At 40.5% G+C, this 19500-nt stretch overlaps 1 protein-coding gene across 2 annotated transcripts in view; it reads left to right on the forward strand.

Annotated features, from left to right (window-relative positions):
* BIVM (basic, immunoglobulin-like variable motif containing) overlaps nt 1-19500 on the forward strand; it is a 77927-nt gene that overhangs the window by 49203 nt on the left and 9224 nt on the right. For both annotated transcript variants that reach the window (XM_027065200.2, XM_015081187.3), the window contains 8 exons: nt 2434-2609; nt 4710-4825; nt 5297-5380; nt 6651-6711; nt 8911-9054; nt 10834-11041; nt 11464-12561; nt 16204-16451. In XM_027065200.2, coding sequence (XP_026921001.2) covers nt 2434-2609; nt 4710-4825; nt 5297-5380; nt 6651-6711; nt 8911-9054; nt 10834-11041; nt 11464-12561; nt 16204-16451 — 2135 coding nt within the window. The remainder of the gene's footprint in view (nt 1-2433; nt 2610-4709; nt 4826-5296; nt 5381-6650; nt 6712-8910; nt 9055-10833; nt 11042-11463; nt 12562-16203; nt 16452-19500) is intronic.

A 19500-nucleotide genomic window follows, 5' to 3' on the forward strand; every position in this document is an offset into this window, starting at 1 on the left:
GATCTGAAATTAGGTTTTCTCATTGATCATAACATTCAAAATAATGGTTTAAGTAGAAACTTAATACTGTCCAACAGTGTAGCAACCAGAAACAAGCCAGGCAGAAATATTTTATCCAATACAGTATAGAACTAAGTCAACACCAAATCCTACTTCCAAGGTAGATCCTTTATCCTGCCACTTCTTGTCTCCACCATTGCTGTGTGCTTTTACTAGGGATGTTATAATTAGTTTATTCCTCACTCGTCCACTGGGGTGATCTTTAAGTCACATTCCGGTGGCTGCACATGCACATCAACTCTGTTGCTCCTTTGGCTCAGATCTTGCCACATTGTCCTTCAGTGGAACCGTGCTTCTCTCTTAGGGCATTCACATTTGCTGTCCCTCTTATCTCACTGTTCCTCTTGTTCATTCAGGACTCCACTATTTCTTCACATAGGCTTTCCCTAAGTAAAGAGCTACTGATCCCCGCCCCCCTTGTCCTTTTACTCTGCTCTATTTGCTTTTTTTGTATTATATCTGTATGTATTATAGTATATCTATAATATATAATATGTATTCATTTTTCTTCTATTTTATTGTTCATCTTCCCCATTGGAGTGCAAATTTCTTGGAGATGGATACCATATCTGTTTTGTTCAGGGCTATGTTTACTGTTCTATCTCAAGATCTTGGGATCTTAGATAAGCTTGGCACATAGTAGCACTCAAATATAGGAATGAATATAATAATAGCTTGCTTTCCACTATTTTTTTTCATAGTATTTATTAAGTTAATTGTTGATTGGCCTAATTTGTTTTACAGTTATAAATTAGGTAATATACATTCATTTAAATACTTGACTGTTCAGCTCATTTAATAGCAAGTATTTGTTGACTCCTATATGTCCTGTGAAAGGGGAGCAGTGCACAAAAACATGGTCTAGACAAGGCATGGAGCCCATGGTTTGGTTTTTCCCTCCACTACATTGTCAACTCTACAAGGGCAAACCCCTTGTTTTGTTCAGTGCTATATCCTCAGTGGGTTTTCTGCCACATAATAAGCAATACATTTTGAATAGGAGCACATAAGTGGAGGTCTTTGTCTGGGCTGAGGAAGTGACGCATAGACCGGGACCTATGAGTTGGAGATAACTAGGCTAAGAGAGAGAAACTCAGGCAGAAGAAGGGGCATGTGAGAAGACCCTGGAGGCAGGAAGGGTCTACCTTCAAGACGGGCTGAAAGGTGGAATTGATAGGATCTGGTAGTGTTTGGATGAGGGGAGTGTAGGGGATGACATTCAGTGATCTGACCCCAGTGAACAGGTTTCACTGTAATGGGGACGTAAGCAGCCTGGTAGAAAAGACCTGTGTCTAGTTTTGATCATGTGAAGTTGGGAACATCTGTGAGGCATCAGGTAGAGGTGTCATCTAGGCCATCTAGTCTGAGGGTCAGGACAGAGCTCACATAGGGAGAGGGTGTGGTGTGGGGGTGCTGAGGTGGCCTAGGCAGCCTGTGCAGCAGGAGGAGGGGAGAGGGCCTGAGGGAGAGCACTGCTGAAGCCAGGCTTGAGTGGAGAATTAGAGGAGCTGGCAAGGAGATGGGGAGGGGAGGACCCGCCGTGCTGCATCCCTCTGTCGTGCGGACACGTAGGAAGTAATTTGGTAAGCAGTTTTTACAAAGGTTAAATATAAGCAAACTCCAAGAAGATGTAAGTTACTTGTAATTGCAAAAGAGATAACTATTGTTAATATTTTGGTGCCTGAACTTCTAGTTTTTTATATTTAATGTATCTTGTATATTATAAAATGTAATTATGCATTCCGGAGTTTTGTGACCTGTTCTGTCTCCTTTAATATTTTGTGATTGTTTTTCTTATCACTATATGTGCTTCTGTAGCTTCCAGTTTTGAGGGCTCTTTGGTATTTCAGCAAATCAGTATATCATAATTTAGTTTAAAGATCTGTTGGAAACCTTTTACATTGTTTTTCATGTTTTCATTACTGTAAACATTCATGAAAGTAACTCTTATTGTAAGTCTATGATGATTTTCTGAGGACTAATGTCTGGAAGAAGTAGTAAAATAGAATGCAAGTTTTTACATTTTTTTGCTATGAATTGCCAAATTGTTCTCCAAAAGAGTTGTGCTAATTTATGAAAATTCTGTAGAGATTATTAGTTTTCTTTAAAGAAGCAATTATTTGCAATTAGATTTTCTAAAAGGACACATCTATTGATGTAAGATTTTAAAATTCAGTATGTGAACAGTAGTAAGGGTTCAAATAAAATTAACTGATTTTAGGTAGATTCCATCAGGGCTAAACATTCTCCAATTTCAAATGAATTGTGATGAGTGCTTAGTTTCAATGTTTAGATGATATCAGTTATTGGGAAGTTGAAATTGTGGGGGTGAGGGAAGACAGTCCAAAATCTTTCCTTTAACAATTCTACCAGATATTAGCATTTGGTTGAACCAGGCACTAAGAGGAGTCCGGGATCGCCATGGGAACTCGATAGAAAATGCTCATCTTCTCACTTTGTTTCATCGGCTCTGCAAACTCTTATTTTTTCGAATTCGTCCTATTTTTGTGTTTGATGGGGATGCTCCACTGTTGAAGAAACAGACTTTGGTAAGAGTCATCTGTTTTTTTTATTCTTTCTGCATTCTTAGAGAGAAAGAAAAGTTCAGGGCACCTGGGTGGCTCAGTCAGTTGGGTTCTGACTCTTGATTTCAGCTCAAGTCATGACCTCGCAGTTGTGGGATTAGGCCCTTGTGTTAGCCTAGAGCCTGCTTGGGGTCCTCTCTCTGCCCCTCCCTTACTTGTGCATGAACGCATGCTCGCTGTCTCTCAGAATAAATAAACATTTAAAAAAGTTCATGTATAATTTTAATTTTCTCTTTATTTTTTATTAAAAGAATTTTTTTTAAATGTTTACTTTTGAGAGACAGAGCATGAGCAGGGTAGGGGCAGAGAGAGAGAGGGAGACACAGAATCTGAAGCAGGCTCCAGGCTCTGAGCTGTCAGCACAGAACCTGATGTGGGGCTCAAACTCACGAGCCATGAGATCATGACCTGAGGCTGAAGTTGGAGGCTTAAGCGACTGAGCCAACCCAGGCTTCCCAATACTTCTTCTTTTAAAAAAGGATTATTTGTGAGAGTACTTCCTGGGTGCAATGATAAAATTCAACTTTTAATAAAACTACTAAAATTCTTACACTTGGGATTTTTCCTTCTAGAGTATCTTTGTAGCTGTTCTATGCATGTTTCAGCTATGCTGCTGAGCGCTACAGAGAACCTGTTGGGGAAATGCTCTGAATCTGAGATCGTGGGTCCCCAGTGTTTAAAGACTGATGGGATGTTAGGAATAGGTGATTTTGTGTGGTGTCAGGTGTGATTAAAGTGGATTATTGAGGAAGGAAATTAGCCAGGATATAAAACAATGATAATGAGTTCCTTCCTTCCTTCCTTCCTTCCTTCCTTCCTTCCTTCCTTCCTTCCTTCCTTCCTTCCTTCCTTCCTTCCTTTTTAGAACAAGAGTGGGGAAGGGGAAGAGCAAGACAGAGAATCCCAAGCAGACTCTTTGTTGTCAGTGCAGAGCCTGACTCTGGGCTTGATCCCACAAACTATGAGATCATGACCTGAGCTCAACTGACTGAGCCACCCAGGCACCCCAGGAGTTTCTTTATTCTGAAAGTAGTTTCAAACAATGTTGGAACAAAGGCGTGAACTTTGGAGTAATTGTGTATGCCCCAAATGATAGCACCCATTTGGACATAGGACTTTTATGTGTTGAAAATGCCAGCTCATCACTTCATAATTACACTGGACAGGCATTGTCTAAGTAAGTGCGAATATAGGATAAAAGTAAGGATCTGCAGTAGCTTGGGGATATTTGTTCCCTCAGTAAAAGGTATAGATTCGCATGTTGCAGTTTTAAATTATCCAGGATACACTGTATCAGGCACTCCTTGGAAGGATTAGACAGGAAAGAACTCCAGAATTTATCTAAAGTAAACAACATCTCCCCAATTCCCCTGCCCCATGATTAAAGGTGTTAGCTAACACTACTGTAGTAATCATTTTGTAATATATAAATGTATCAAATCAACACATTGTACACCTTACACTTCCACAGTGTTATATCTTAATTTAGAAGGGAAGAGAATGTTTTGTGTTTCTTCCTTATATTCCACTGTAAGCATGGAGACAATTCTGTTTTTTCCTACTTGGACATTACTTACAAGATACTTCTCTATAATTTAGGATTTCTTATGATATTATTTTGGATATTGAGGGACGGGGTGGCATCTGAGTAATGTTATTTTATAAAGGCCAATAGCAGAAATTGGTTTTGGCATAACAGTGATTTTTACAGAATACATGAGTTTATTGATATAATCCTTTGGAGAAGCATTTACTTAACTATATTGTTTAGTTTTAGGCTTCTGGGGACATTAAAGGATATTTAAAAGAAACTGAAAATAAATTAATCGTTTCCCAAATACTGTATACTAGTTAGTTTTTTCAGTAATCGCTAGATGGAAACTCGGTGTGCTTTACATACCAGAGACCTGAACATTTTCACTGATAAACAACACTTTGGAGGAAATACTAAAGCATCCACAGTCTGAAAGCTCAGACAAACCACATTCTATAGAAAAAAATTAGAGAAATATTTTTAATATACTAATACCCTGAAATAGAATCCTCTACCCTTTCTTTTCACAGGCTAAGAGAAGGCAGAGAAAGGATTTGGCAACCAGTGATTCCAAAAAAACTACAGAGAAGCTTTTGAAAACATTTTTGAAAAGACAAGCTATCAAAACTGCCTTAAAAAGCAAAAGGCAAGAGGCAAATTGCATTAATTTTAAAGGCTTAAAGCTTTTAATTTTTTGTTGGGTTAACCCTTTCCCTAACCTTAACTCAGCAGATAATAGGTGGTAACATGAGAGGGGTAAGTGGGGTGTCCATTTGACCTGGTAATTTGAAATTGTGAAAATTCTTTGGTGGGTGTCAGCTTTGATAAGGAGAGAGAACGGCTGTAATGATGCATTGTGTGCACTTTGTACTTGTATGAGGCATGTGTCCATGCCTGTAGCCGAGGCCCTGGCTGAGGTGCTGGGGAGCCGCCCTCTTTCTCTCCAGGCCGTGCTTACTTCCCACCACAGTGGCCTGGGCAGCCAGGTCAGCAGCGAGAAACCTGTTGCCCTGTGTCTCCCCTCTTCTCACCTCCTCAGCAGGGCTTGTGTCGTCAAAATCCTGACTTAAAATCCTAAATCCCGTTACCTGTGTCGAAGTCTGTGTCTGTTTTTCAGAGATGAAGCGCTCCCCAGTCTTACTCAAGTTCAAAGAGATGACCTCTATGCTTTGCCACCTTTACAGAAGGAGGAAAAAAACAGGTAAATGTTTAACTATTTACAAATAGTAATTGTCTGTGTATTTAGACAGATTTAAATCTTTGGGTTTTATCTGCATGATGAGGCATGTGGGAATGAATGCAACTGAAAATGCATTCTCTGTCCCTTTTAGAATGTTTTTCATTTTTCATTCTAACTTGTACTTGTGTTTTGGTTTGTGCTGATTGTTCTCTTCTTTCTGCAGACCCCGTGTTAGCACTGTTGATGTATCATTCGTACACATGTTTCTTACCCTTTGCATGCACTTGCTGTCTCTACCTGTTTCTCAGCCCGTGTCTTCTGTCTCCTACCACCGTGCTTAGAGACCACACGCAGCGTCCTCCTCGTTAAATCCAGTAGACACTTTGCAGGCCTCAGCTGACCGCACTTTTCAGCCGTGTGTGACACGGTGCCCGTGCTGTCCAGCTACCTGGGAACCTTTCTGGCCACTCTTTCTCACGCCCCTCTTCCTCTGGCACTTCCTCTCGCTCACTGTTAATTGTCGCAGCTTCTGTGGTTGGAGTGTGCCTCCTACCTGCCCCCATACCTTTCCCAGGGGTTCCTGAGACCCCAAGTAGCTTTTGAATCAGGCCATTTCTGTTTATCTTCATCACTGCCACCATCGTCCTTTCTTGCAATTACTGTAGTGGCTTCTACACTTCTTTCTCTGTCTTTGTCTAACCCTTGGCTGGAACTCCTACCCACCATGCTCAATCTCTTCTTTATAGTGTAGAATCTGTTAAAACCCAAATCTGATAATGTCATTGTGTAGCCTAAAACACTTCCTAGCTTCTCATTTCTTGAGGATAAATTCCAGCCCCTTAATCACATGCTTCCCATCCTCACCACCCGCTGTTTTTATACCGTGTACAGGCAGGCTTTCTTTCCCTTGTTTCCAGATGTTTATAGAACTTCGGTTTCTGCCTGGAATACTTCTCTGCATGAATGTTCCTCATGCCCTACAACTAGACCTCTCACTTACTTGGGGCTCAGGGCAAGCAGTGTAATTGCCAGATTCCAGAATGCTTTTAGGACCCCCCAGATTGGAGATAGGTGACTGTCCTTATTACTCTTCTCTTGTGGTGGAAGTTACTAGATCATACTGTAATTGCTCACTCACACGTGTCCCCTCCAGACTGTGGGAACAAGGGCAACCCATGTCTTGCCATCTTACTCACCCTTGTAGCCCCTGTAGCTAGCAGCCCCTTGCCTCAAGCAGTATTTTCATAAGTCATTAAATCATAGATACTGTAAACGTATGCTTGGCTTTCAGTTCAGAAGAAGAAGACGAAAAAGAATGGCAAGAAAGAATGAGTCAGAAACAAGCATTACAGGTACATACGTAATTTTTGAATTCAGAATATGTTCTACCATTTGAAATGAATGACACAAAAATGAATATTGACGTGGTGTGAATTTATGAAAGTTCCTGAAAAACAGACGCCTTCTTTACTGTGCATGTGTGTATAAGTGTGCACGTGTGAATATATGTATAAGTATACATGCTCCCGCGCACATTTATGTGGAGTTGGTTGGCCATTATGTATATCCACATATCCAAAATAAGCCATCTTTCCTTTACAACCAACCGACCAACCGACCAACCCACCAACAAATAGTAATGCATACCTGTGTAAAAATATAGAAAAGGTAGCATCCATAAATGACTTCAGGTAATTCGGTATATGTTAGTCCATTCTCCCTCCCTCCTCATTTCGGTTGAGTACCTGTGTGTGTTTGGGTACATCTGTATGTGATCTGTATGTGACAGGTATACATGTACGCATACATGTGTAACCACGTCTGTGCTTAGGTTCCACTCGCCCATTGCCGTGTGACTGGGTGACGTGGAAATGGTTGTTTGTGTGTCGTCTTCTCTCCCCGTTCCGGGGATTGGTGAGCTCAGCGAGGCAGTGCTGTCTGCATGACTGCCGGGTAGATGCAGACGGACTGTAGCTGGGGCTGGAGCCCCCTCCAGGGCTTCCTCACTGCATGTCTGCCGGTTGACGCTGTCAGTCAGAACACCTGCCTGGGGCCTCTTCGTGTGGCCTGAGCTCATTCACAGCATGGCACTGTGTTCCAGGGGCAGGCATCCCAAGAGCCAGTGCCTGGCAGGGCCCTGTGCCTTTTCTGGCCGGCTTCTCAAGTCGTGCAGTCTCCCCTCCTGCATGTCCTGTCTGTGAGAAGCTGGTCAGTCAGGCCGCCCCCTATTTAAGGGGAGGGATTACATGAAAAGAGGGATCAGAGAATGTGTGGTCATGTTCTAAAACCATGACCACACACGTTTTAATGGATGACATTTTTATGAATTGAGGCTGTACTGTCTATACAAGTTTTTAAAATTTTTTTCAAGTTTCTTGAATAGTGGGTAACATTCTTTGATTCCCAACTTAACTGGTCTTTTATGTTCCTCTTGTTTTGGTACATCTGGAAAAAGACCTTTGAGCTAAAACCTCAGGCTCAGGATCCCTCAACTTGTAGAGGTTCTGCATTATTAATGTAGTGAAAGATAGCAGTCTTGGTGAAGACATGAGCACTGTGGTCAGAAAGTCCTGCATTTAAGTGTGGGCCCTCCTGTTCACTAGCTGTGTGATCTTAGACATAGTAACTTCTCCAAGGCTGGCTGGCTGGCTTGCTTTTCTTTCTTTTTTTGTAGAAGAAAAATAATAATGATGCTTCTTCAGAGGACTGCTGGGAACATTACTGAGGGAAAAGCATGGGTGTTGTGAGCATGACTGGCCTGTCCTCAGTGCTGGCTGCTTTGGACATACACATATACCATGCCTACATACAGGAAAGCTAACTGTATTATTTTATTTTCTTTATAGAAGAGTTTTAAAGCATTTTTGGTAATTAGTTAAAATTTAGAAAAGTTTTATACTTTTTCATGTCTGTGAATTTTTCACTTTTTATTTCACTTTTGATCATAGGTTAAGACCAAAGCAAAACTAATCTAATTAAGGGAGTTACAAATAATGTTTAAATATCAAAGGCTCATCCCTGCCTTAGGGCCTTTGTACTTGCTGTTCCTGCAGCCTGGGATGTCCTGATCAGGCTTGTTGGTGTCTTTCAAGTCCCTGCTCACAGGTCATTTTTTAATGAGGTCTTTTCTGTCTACCAGTAAATGTTTTTTCTCTTCCTGTTCTCCTAATCAACTCTCTTAATCAGATTAACCTGCTTTATTGTCTTGTTCATTCACTTATTTATTTATTTCATTATTATGTCTTTAGTTCACTCCTAAGAGTAGGGACTTTATCTGGCATGAGCTGCATAATACCTAGCACCCAGAACAGTGTCTGGTACATTAGGGGTGTCTGGTAAGTATTTTTTCTACTGGATGAATCTGTGAGTGAATGGCTGTATTCCTTAATCTGTCTATTCACTGGTACCTAGTGCAGATTATGTACAACTGTGTTTAGTCTGTTGTAGATTATGTAGAACTATGTTTGTAAGTGCAATAAATATCTCTCAGGATAAATAGAATTAAGTGTATGAAATCTAAATTTCACGCTGTTATGTTTTACTCTTTACAGGAAGAGTTCTTTCATAATCCTCATGCGATAGATATTGAATCTGAAGACTTCAGCAGCTTGCCTCTTGAAATAAAGCATGAAATCTTGACTGATATGAAAGAATTTACCAAGCGAAGAAGAACATTATTTGAAGCAATGCCAGAGGTGAAATATACAACAGCATATCCATGCTTACGATTAAGAACTTCAAGATTTTTCATTAGAAAAAAGTGGAAATTGAGAAGCATTACTTATATAATATCTGCTTCTAGTAAACAGCATTTGTTTCTCCGAGATCCTAGGAAGCGTCATATGTTTATAAGTTTGAACTTAGACACACTTCTTCAAAGAAGCCTTTTGACTTACCGTTTGAGACCAAGTCTTGCCTCCTGCTCTGTCTTCTCGTAACACCCTGTAATGTTTCTTTCTGGTTCTGAGCATTCACATGTGCCTGTCGTGCTCACTTCTGTAATTTCAGCACCTATGTCGGTATCTCTCACATAATAAGTGTTCAGTAGTGGTTCAATCCGTAGCTTGAAGCATCTGTGGTGGCTCTACAGCCACAGAAACCTGGAGCAGGTGGTGTGCGTAGTTGGGGTCAAGCTTGTCTCCTGGTCATGCTACACCAGAAGTTACTACTGCCTTTAGTGGGCAAATGAGCCTTGTTTCCCTTTCTACTGCTACTACCTATGATTTCTCACATCATTCTCTAACTCACTGGAGGACAGAGAATATGCATTTTGCAGCAGCATTATTCCTGATGAATGGATGTAGCATTTTTTTTTCTACAGACTTTTGAACATTTCTTAAATTGATACCAAAAATATGCAAAAGGCAGACAGGCGCTCTTTCTTTCCGTATCACTTCTTTGTTTTTCCACGAAGTATGTGAACATAGGAAAATATGAAGGTACACAGAAATGATATACAAAGGTTAGGAGTAAATTTATTTTCATTTCAGGGGAAAAATCCAGGCTCAGTCTGTGTATCAAGTACTTTATTTCTTAAGTGTGAAAAGATCTCTGGCTGGCCTTTGAGGAGATACAGTTTGGGTTATGTAAACAACGGTGGGAAGACGTGGGAAGAAGGGAGACGGTCCCTAATGATTTTCTCCCCTTTGTTCTCTTCCTGCCACCATGGAGCTTGGGGTCTGTAGATGGGAGGGTAGTGTGGCTCAGCCGCCCACTGAATCTGTGCTTCTGATAGCAAAGGGAAGTGCTAGGTCAGCCAGGTGGGACCTTTGTATAATCTGTACATTGGGCAAATGCAATATTGGTAATAGTAATGATGGTAAATAATAACATAATAGTAATAGAAGCAATAGAAAGTTGGCAGCCTGTTTTTGATCCCGTATCTACCACTTACTAGCCTTGCAACTCTAGGGAGGTTAGTTAACATGTTTGTCTCAGCTTCTTCATCTGTAAATGGAGATAATGGCATGTGTCTCGTGGGGTGGTTGGAAATAATATGGGATGACACGTAAAAGCTCTTAGAAGAATGCCTTCCCAGGAAATGCTTTATAAATGTTAACTTATCATTAATAACTGTGGCTGTTGTGATTTATTTGGTGTCTTTTATAGGTCAGGGACCATGCTAGGCACCTTACTTGCATTCTGGAAGGTTGCCTATCTATTAAGCCGTAATCAAAATGTCACAGTGCCTGGCATGCGTTACATGCTAAATAAATGTTTTTTGAGTAAATAATTAAGTCATAAACAGTATCCATGATTTCTTTTGCCCAGTTCTTTCTGTTTTAAAGATTATTTTTTAATAAGGCAGTTATAGTTTTTTGCTAGTATTCAAATTTTACTTTTATAATACAAAAATATCACCAATGGGAAAAATCAATTGCTCTTTGTCCCCTTTTGGGGAAAGGGATGGAAATGTGGGAATATTATCTGTATTTAATACAAAAGAATCATTATATTTATTTATTTTCTCTTAGGGGTCTAATGACTTTTCACAGTACCAGCTCAAAGGCTTGCTTAAAAAAAACTATCTAAACCAACACATAGAAAATGTCCAAAGGGAAATGAATCAGCAACAGTCTGGACAAATCCAAAGACAATATGAAGAGGAAGGGGGCTTTTTGAAGGAGGTAGAGTCGAGGAGAGTGGTCTCTGAAGACACTTCACATTACATCTTGATAAGAGGTATCAGGCACCATCACTTACCTGATGGTTGGAAACCAAAAATCTATTGTGTTTCTGAATTCTATGAACTAGACTCTACTTGTGCAGTAATAAATGTATGTAGTTGTTAATGGATTACCTACTATTGTACCAACCCTCTTTATTTTTATTCTTGTAATTTATTGCTTTAACATTTAATTCCAGTATAATTAACATACAATGTTATATTCATTTCAGGTGTATGTTATAGCGATCCAGCAGTTCTATATGTTATTCAGTGTTCATGTACCAGCCCACTTTAAAATTAATAAATTAACTCAGTGCTGATTAAATGAAAAATTGTAACTTCATTTATGAGAAGCAGCGTTGTTTATTCATCATACTAGAGGTATAGTGTCTTACTGTAAAACTACGTAATGAGAAATGTTTTAATTCTTCCTCAGGTATTCAAGCTAAGAAAGCTGCAGGGGTGGGTTCAGAGGCTCTTCCTTCTTCCAGTGAAATGCAGAGCAAGTCTTTTGACATGAAGTCCTCTCCATGTGGAAAACTAAAGCCACAGGAAGAGCCTGCCACCACCCCTCCTCCTCCAAGAACGTCCCTGGCTGTGCAAGCTGCCGTGCTGGGGGGCAGCTCGGAGGAGGAGTGGGAGAGTGAGGGCCGAAGGCAGTCTGACGGGGAGAACGTACCCGTGTCACCGCTCACTCTCTTAGCTATTCAGAAGGCTCTTGACGACGATGAAGACATGGAAATTCGCGCAGGTAATGATGTGCAGACAGGAGCGTCAGGAGTGAAAAAGCCACCCGAGAAGGGTTCTGATGAGGGAACTGATGAAGGCCTTAAGGAAGTTGATGGAAAAGGAATGCTGTTGCTAGCAGGACCCCATCTGGCCTGTGTGAACTCTGCACAGGAGTGCGACACCAGCCTTGACAGTAGCCAGAGGCCGGCAGACTCGGCTCATGTGTCACAGCCCGTCAGTGAATCTCGTGTTCCAGAAGAAGAAATGTCACCGAGGTTCCCTGTGGCGAACACAGCCTTTCAGACAAGTGATGAGTCCGCAGTTAAGGGTAGAAAAGATCCAGTTCCTTCAGAAAGCACAGTGAAGAGACACAGCGATGCACCCGGACTCCAGAGTGGAGGAGAAGGGACTCCAACACCTCCGACAAGTTCGAGTTCTGTATTGACGGATGAAACATATGCCAAAGTGTCTGAGCTGCAACCAGACCTTTGTCCATCGGGCAGAAAATATGTTTCCTCTGTTCTTTCAAGTGAGGATGAAGCAGAATGTGAAAAAAGTCCTCTTTCTAAAGTCACTGGCACTGTCATTTTGCACGAAACGAGTAATACACAAATTGTCCCTTCAGAGGCAAAAAGGAACTTGGAAGATGCAGGATTATTTGATGCTAAAGAGAATGAGAATTTCCTGAAAACCGCCCAAGAATCTGCAGCCAAGAACCCAGTGGAATCTGCAGACCAGGACTTCATTTCAGTTCCAAAGTCCACGGAGCCAATGGAAATCGACTCTGAAGAAAGTGAATCTGACGGTAGGTGCTTGTGCTGTTTCAGAGATTCGGAACTGCAGGGTTTCTCATCCGCAGGAGCCGAGGGATCCTTTAGTGTAGTCTCGCTCCCGCTTTGTTCTGGTGATGAACTAGGGACCCAGAAAGGTGAAATGACTTTGCCAAGGACACAAAGTTGGTTCTTTCTGTTGTTGTTTTTAAAAGGAGGGAGTCCCCTGCTCACGCTCTGTCTCTCTCTGTCTTTCTCTCTCTCTCAAAAATAAATAAACATTAAAAAAAAATTAAAGGGAGACCTGGGGTCCCAGTTGGTTAAGAGTTCGACTTCGGCTCAGGTCATGATCTTATGTTTCGTGGGTTCGAGCCCTGCATTGAGCTCTGTGCTGACAGCTGGGAGCCTGGAGCCTGCTTTGGATTCTGTGTCTTCTATTCTGTCTCTGCCCCATCCCCTTGTACTCTTGTCTGTCTGTCTCTCTCTCAAAAATAAATAAAAAACATTAAAAAACTAAAAAATTAAAATATAAAAGGAGGGAGTACCTTAGTTGGAAAAGGTAAAGGTGAGTCTTTTAGTTTTTTATAACTTCTTGTTTTGAAATAATAACACACAGGGGCGCCTGGGTGGCTCAGTCGGTTGAGCGGCCGACTTCGGCTCAGGTCACGATCTCGCGGTCCGTCGGTTCGAGTCCCGCATCGGGCTCTGTGCTGACAGCTCGGAGCCCGGAGCCTGCTTCGGATTCTGTGTCTCCCACTCTCTGACCCTCCCCCATTCATGCTCTGTCTCTCTCTGTCTCAAAAATAAATAAAACGTAAAAAAAAAAAAAAAAAAAGAAATAATAACACACTTAATAAAATTGAAAGACATTACAAAACATCTTAGTTCCTTTACCCAGTACCTCAGTGGCTAGCATTTTACCACATTTGCTTTATCATATCTCTTTGTCTATATACATCTATATGTACATAGACTTCTATATGGCTATCCTCATTTTTTAAAAATGTTTATTTTTCAGAGAGAGAGAGAGAGAGCGCACAAGGAAGGGAGGGGCAGAATGAGAGAGGGAGACACAGAATCTGAAGCAGGCTCCAGGCTCTGCACTGTCAGTGCACAGCCAGACATGGGGCTTGAACCCATGAATCATGAGATCATGACCTCAGCTGAAGTCGGACGCTTAACTGACTGAGTCACCCAGGTGCCCCATGTATGGCCGATCCTCATTATTCACAGGTTTTTATTTGTGAAGTTGCCTACTTACTAAAATTTATTTGTAACGCAGAATCAATACTTATCAGTAGTGTCTTTGTGGTCATTCCTGGACCTGAATAAAGTGGCTAAAAGTTAGAATTGCCATTCCGTTCCCAGTTGAGGTTGAACAAGATGTTACTGTGCCTTCTTATTTCAGCTGTCCTACAGAGGTGACTAGAGCGTGAATATGGAAGGGAGCAGGGAAGTGTAGACCAAAAGCTCTGGCTCAGGGTCTAGTTGGATGGGGTTTGAATCCCAGTTTTGGCACCTGTTAGTGGGGCAGCCTCAGGCAAGTCTCTTAACACTCCTAAACCTCATTTCCTCTTTTGTAAGATAAAGAAAACAGAATTTACCAAGATAGGTTGTTATTAGGATTTGAGATTATAAATATATTTACTCTGTGAACAATGACTATTCATGGATTAGGAGTTTGCAGTGACTTTATCGAACATACTGCAATGCATAGCGAGAATTGACTCTACACATACACAAGGTAACTTTTTTCCTGGTGTCTGCTGAGTTTCATTCTAAAGATACTGTTTCTTCCTTGTAATTAGTATTTTATGGAAAGGAATTTTTGAGGCTGTGTAAATATGCTGTTTCTGAACAAACCTTTACCACCTGTTTTAGCATTCATTGATGATTTTTGCCTAAATGATTACTATCATGTTGCCAAATGGTAGTTTTTTTTTTTTTTTTTTTTTGAAAGAGAGAAAGAGTGCGTGAGTGTCCCAGCCAGGAAGGGGCAGAGAGAGCGAGAGAGAACCTGGAGCAGGCTCAATGGCCAGCTCAGAGCCTGCTGTGGGCTCGATCTTGCAACTGAGATCATGACCTGAGCCGAAATCAAGAGCTGGATGACCAACCGACTGAGCCACCCAAGGCTTCTTGCCAAATGATAGTGTTTTAGTTCATTGTTCCTTATGTATTTTTTGGTTTACATCCTTCTGTAAGGAAGATTTCCCCCCTTTCCCCATTTATTATTTTTTTATATCAATGTGGACCCAAGAATTCTTACTTTATTATGATTATTGTGATTTATGATGCTGTCGTACTTTATTTCTGGAATTGTCCCAGCTTTGGCCAGTGTGGTCCCCTTTAGGCTGGCTCCTGTGACTTTGGACAATTCCCCATTATATTTTGAGCATTTCTTTACTTTCTGGTCAAGATATTCCAGATTTCTTTTCTACTTATCCTGCCCTGTCCTGTCCCTGGATCCAAGCAGTTCACCAAAGAGCCCTCGTCCTTGTAATGGAGCATGATGTTTGGAAACCAAGGTCTGGACACTGAGTGTGTTCACCGTTACTGGGGTGTCATTGCTTCAGGCCCTCTTGGGGACAAAGCCAGGAAATATATTTATGTATACACACACAAACGTGCACACACCCATCTATATTTATTTCTCTACAAATAAGTATGAATTACACATGTACAAATCTGTAAGTTCATACTGGTATCTGCAGTCCAATCCAATATTACAGATTTCATATTAGCTTCCACCTTTGTTCTAATTTCTTTTCCAAACAGTGAAAAACCTGACTCCTATTGTCCTTAATACATTAACTAATTGCTTGTTCTCTCTCAGTTTGTAATCATCTGATCCCATTGGTGTCCTCCTTGGTCCTGGCTGTCTTCTTGGCTCCAGTCCCCACTCTGGGATCTCCAGCCCACTCTGTCCTGATTGCATCCTGAAATCCAGCCTCCTCCACCTGAAGGGAAGGAAGGGAATCAATTTTTTTCACAGAAAAGAAAAGACACAAGAGAGGAGGGAAGGCAAGTGTAAGAGAAGAGCTATTTCCCCTGAGTACTTATCCAGGATTCTTTCCGCTAAGTCACAGCTTCATTCTTTGCTATGTTCTAGTGAAGTAGCATGAAAACATATTTAACAACCTACATGATTGTTTACATCTCTGATTATTCCCTTTTGTGAACTTTAAAACAATATTAGTTAACTTAGCATATTTGCATAAAGCTTATATGCAAATCTTTGAAAACTTGGTTCCTAACTTCAAAGGCAGTGCCAGTTTACCTAATGGAAAAGGCTTATTGTGAAGTTACAGATATTTATTATTAAATATGTTTAATAGTAATATGTTATTGTTACATGTTTTCTATTAAATTCAAATCTTTTGAGAGTAAAACATTTTTTTATAAAATTTTTTTGCTTATTTATTTTGAGAGAGAGAGAGATAGCACGAGCAGGGGAGGGGCAGAGAGAGAGGAAGAGAGAGAATCCCAAGCGGGGCTTGAATTCAAACTGTGAGATCATGATCTGAGCCGAAATCAAGAGTTGGACACTTAACCAACTGAACCACCCAGGTGTCCCACTGTGAAACATTTTTAAGGATACTTTGGAAAGCTCTTGATGATTTCAGGATAGTTTTAATGTTTCACTTACAAATAAAGTGATCTTGTTCATTTTGGTCCAGGAAGTTTCATTGAGGTCCAGAGTGTACCTAGTAGTGATGAACTTCAAGCTGAGTCACATGAAGCTTCCAGACCTCCCTCTGAACAAGATGAAGAGGAACCAGTAGGAACTGAGAAAGAAGAAGCCTCTGGTGACTCCGAGGGCCCCCTAAGACACAACTCTGGAAGTGAGGCCTTGGATATTGAGCCACGTGACGAAGCTGAAAAAGATGCAGACGGTTCACTCAATGAGTGGCAAGATATTAATTTGGTAATAATATGATATTGAGTTTTAACTTATTGCTAAGAAAGAGCCAAGTTAAACAGCTTTTGAGCTTTAAGGAGTTACTGGATGAACATTTATTAGCTATTTGCATGCTTTTTTTTTTTTAACAAACTTATTTTTTCATAGTTCTGGGGATTGGGAAGTCTAAGATCAAGGTGCAGGCTATTGTTGGTTCCTGGTGAGAGCTCTTTTTCTGGCTTGTAGATGGCTGCCTTCTTGCCATGTCCTCACATGGTACGGGTGGAGTGGGGTGCGGGAGGGGGCTGGTAGAGGAGGGGAGGAAGAGGGTAGGGAGAGAGGGAAGGAGATATCTCTTTTTCTAAGGCTACAGTCCTATCAGATTAGGGCTCCACCTTTATGACCTCATTTAACCTTAATTATCTCCTGAAGATACTATCTCCAGATGCAGTCACATCTGGGGTTAGGGCTTTAACATGTGAAATTTGGGGGAACACAATTCAGTCCACAGCAAGAACCACATACAGTAGCACCTAAAAGCATAAAATACTGTGTATGCAGCTTATAACATATGTGAAAGATAACGTTCAAAACTGCAAACACTAATGATAGAAATCAGGGAAGACCTAAATACATGTAGTTTTGGATGGGAAGACTCAATATCATTAAGATTCCAGTTCTCCCCAAACTGATCCATAGATTAATGGAATTCCAGTAAAACCCAACAGAAATTTTTGTTGGATGTTAACAAGCTGATTCTAAAATTTATGCGCAAAAGCAACGAAACTAGAGTACTCAAAACAATTTTGAAAAAGAAAAAATTGGAGGACTTATACTACTTGATATCAGGATTTACTATAAAGCTACAGTAATCAGGACAGTATTATATTGGCTAAAGGGTAGATACATAGATCAATAGAACAAAATAGAGTCCAGCAACAGAACCAAGCAACAACAATCAAGACAGTTTACTCTTGGCATAAAGGTAGACACATAGATCAACAGAACTTAATAGAAAGTACAGAAATAGATCTGTGCGTGTATGGACAACAGATTTTCAACAATGCTACAAAGGCAGTTGGATGGAGAAAGGATAGTCTTTTCAGTGGTGCTAGAAAAATAAAAGAGCTTTGGTGCCTTGTATGATATACCAAAACCAACTAAAACATCACAAATTTTGAGGCAATGTGAAGTTGAGTCTTCTGACTTTGTTTTTTCAAAGTTGCTTCACTGTAATAAATCCTATGCATTTCCATATACATTTTAGAATTAGCTTCTCAGTTTTGATGAGATTGCATTGAATACACAGATCGATTTAGGGAGAATTAGCATCTTAGCAACACTGTATCTTCTGATCAGTGAACACAGGATATATCTTGATTCACTTAGATCTTTTGCAGTTTTCTCAGCAGTGTTTTACAGTTTTCCTTGTATAACTCTTACATATCCTTTGTCAGATTCATCTCCAAGGATTTCATATTTTTGATGTTACAGAAATTGATTTTAGTTTTTATAGTTTATAGCTTTAGTGTATTCACAGTTATGTAATCATCACAGTTTTAGAACCTGTGCATCACCCCAAAAAGAAGCCTTGTACTGATTAGCCGTCATACCCCATGTCTTCCCTCAGCTCCTGGGAACCACTCATCAGTGGTCCACTCATCGACTTTCTGTCTCTGTGGATTTGTCTTTTCTGGAAATTCCAGATAAATGGGAGCATACAACTTGTGCCTTTTGTTTCTGGCTCCATTCATTTAGCAGAATGTTTTCAAGGTCCATCCATGTTGTAGCATGTGTTAGTACTTCTTTTTTTTTTTAATTAAAAAAAATTTTTTTTAAGTTTATTTATTTATTTTGGGAGAGAGAGAGAGCGTGCACATGCACGAGTGAGCTGGGAGCTGCAGAGACTGAGAGAGAGAGAGAGAGAGAGAGAGAGAGAGAGAGAGAGAATGAATCCCAAGCAGGCTCTGCATTGTCAGTGCAGAGCTGGATGCAGGGCTCTAACTCACAAACCGAGAGATCAGGACCTGAGCTGAAATCAAGAGTTGGACGTTTAACTGGCTGAGCCACCCAGGTGCCCCAGGACTTTATTTCTTTTTATTGCCAAATAGTATTCCACTGTATGGATACATACCACATTTTATTTGTTCATCATTTGGTGGAAATTTGGGTTGTTTATACTTTTTGGCTATTATGAAAAATGTTGTTATAAACTTCCATGTACAGGTTTTTGTGAGGATGTATGTCTTCATTTCTCTTTGGCCCACACCTAGGGGATAGAATTGCTGGGTCACAGGGTAACTGTGTTTAATCTTTTGAGGACCCATCAGACTGTTTTCTAAAGTGGCTACACCATTCCCACCAGCAGTGCACAAGGGTTCCACAGTTATATCTGTCCTTTTGATTCTAGTCATCCTAGTGGATGGGAAGTGGTATCTTACCCAAGGGTTTTTTTAAATTCAATTTGTTTAAACTCAGAAACCCAAAACTCAACAGTTTACCCATTTTTCCCCCTCCCCAGCCTCCCCAGCAACCACCAATTTATTCTCTGTATCTACAACCTATTAAAATCTTTTTAATTAAAAAAATTTTTTTAGATTCCACCTGTAAGAAAGATCATGTGGTAATTGTCTTTCTCTAATTTATTTTACTAGCATAATGCCCTCAAGGTCCATCCGTGTTGTCACAAAAGACAAGATTTCATTGTTTTTTTATGGCTGAATAGTATTTTCATTGTATGCATGTATAACACAGTTTGCTTTCTTTCTTTTTTAAAAAGATTTTGCTTTTAAGTAATCTCTACACTCAACTTGGGGCTTGAACTCACAACCCTAAGATCAAGAATCCCATGCTCTATTGGCTCAGCCAGCCAGGCCCCCCTATACCACAGTTTCTTTACTCACAGTTTCTATTTGCATACATCTTGTTCTTGCTGATGGCTCCTGTTTTGTGTAGGTTGCTGTCTGGGATGGTCTCCACTTGCGTGTGATTTAGTGAGGGAACTCTAAAGAAATTACAGACTTACTCAAAAATCCAAGTGGAAAACTTCATAAGGAAGAGAGCTTATTTGGTAATT

The sequence above is a fragment of the Acinonyx jubatus genome, chromosome A1 (assembly GCF_027475565.1).
Source record: "Acinonyx jubatus isolate Ajub_Pintada_27869175 chromosome A1, VMU_Ajub_asm_v1.0, whole genome shotgun sequence".
Lineage (NCBI taxonomy): Eukaryota > Metazoa > Chordata > Mammalia > Carnivora > Felidae > Acinonyx > Acinonyx jubatus.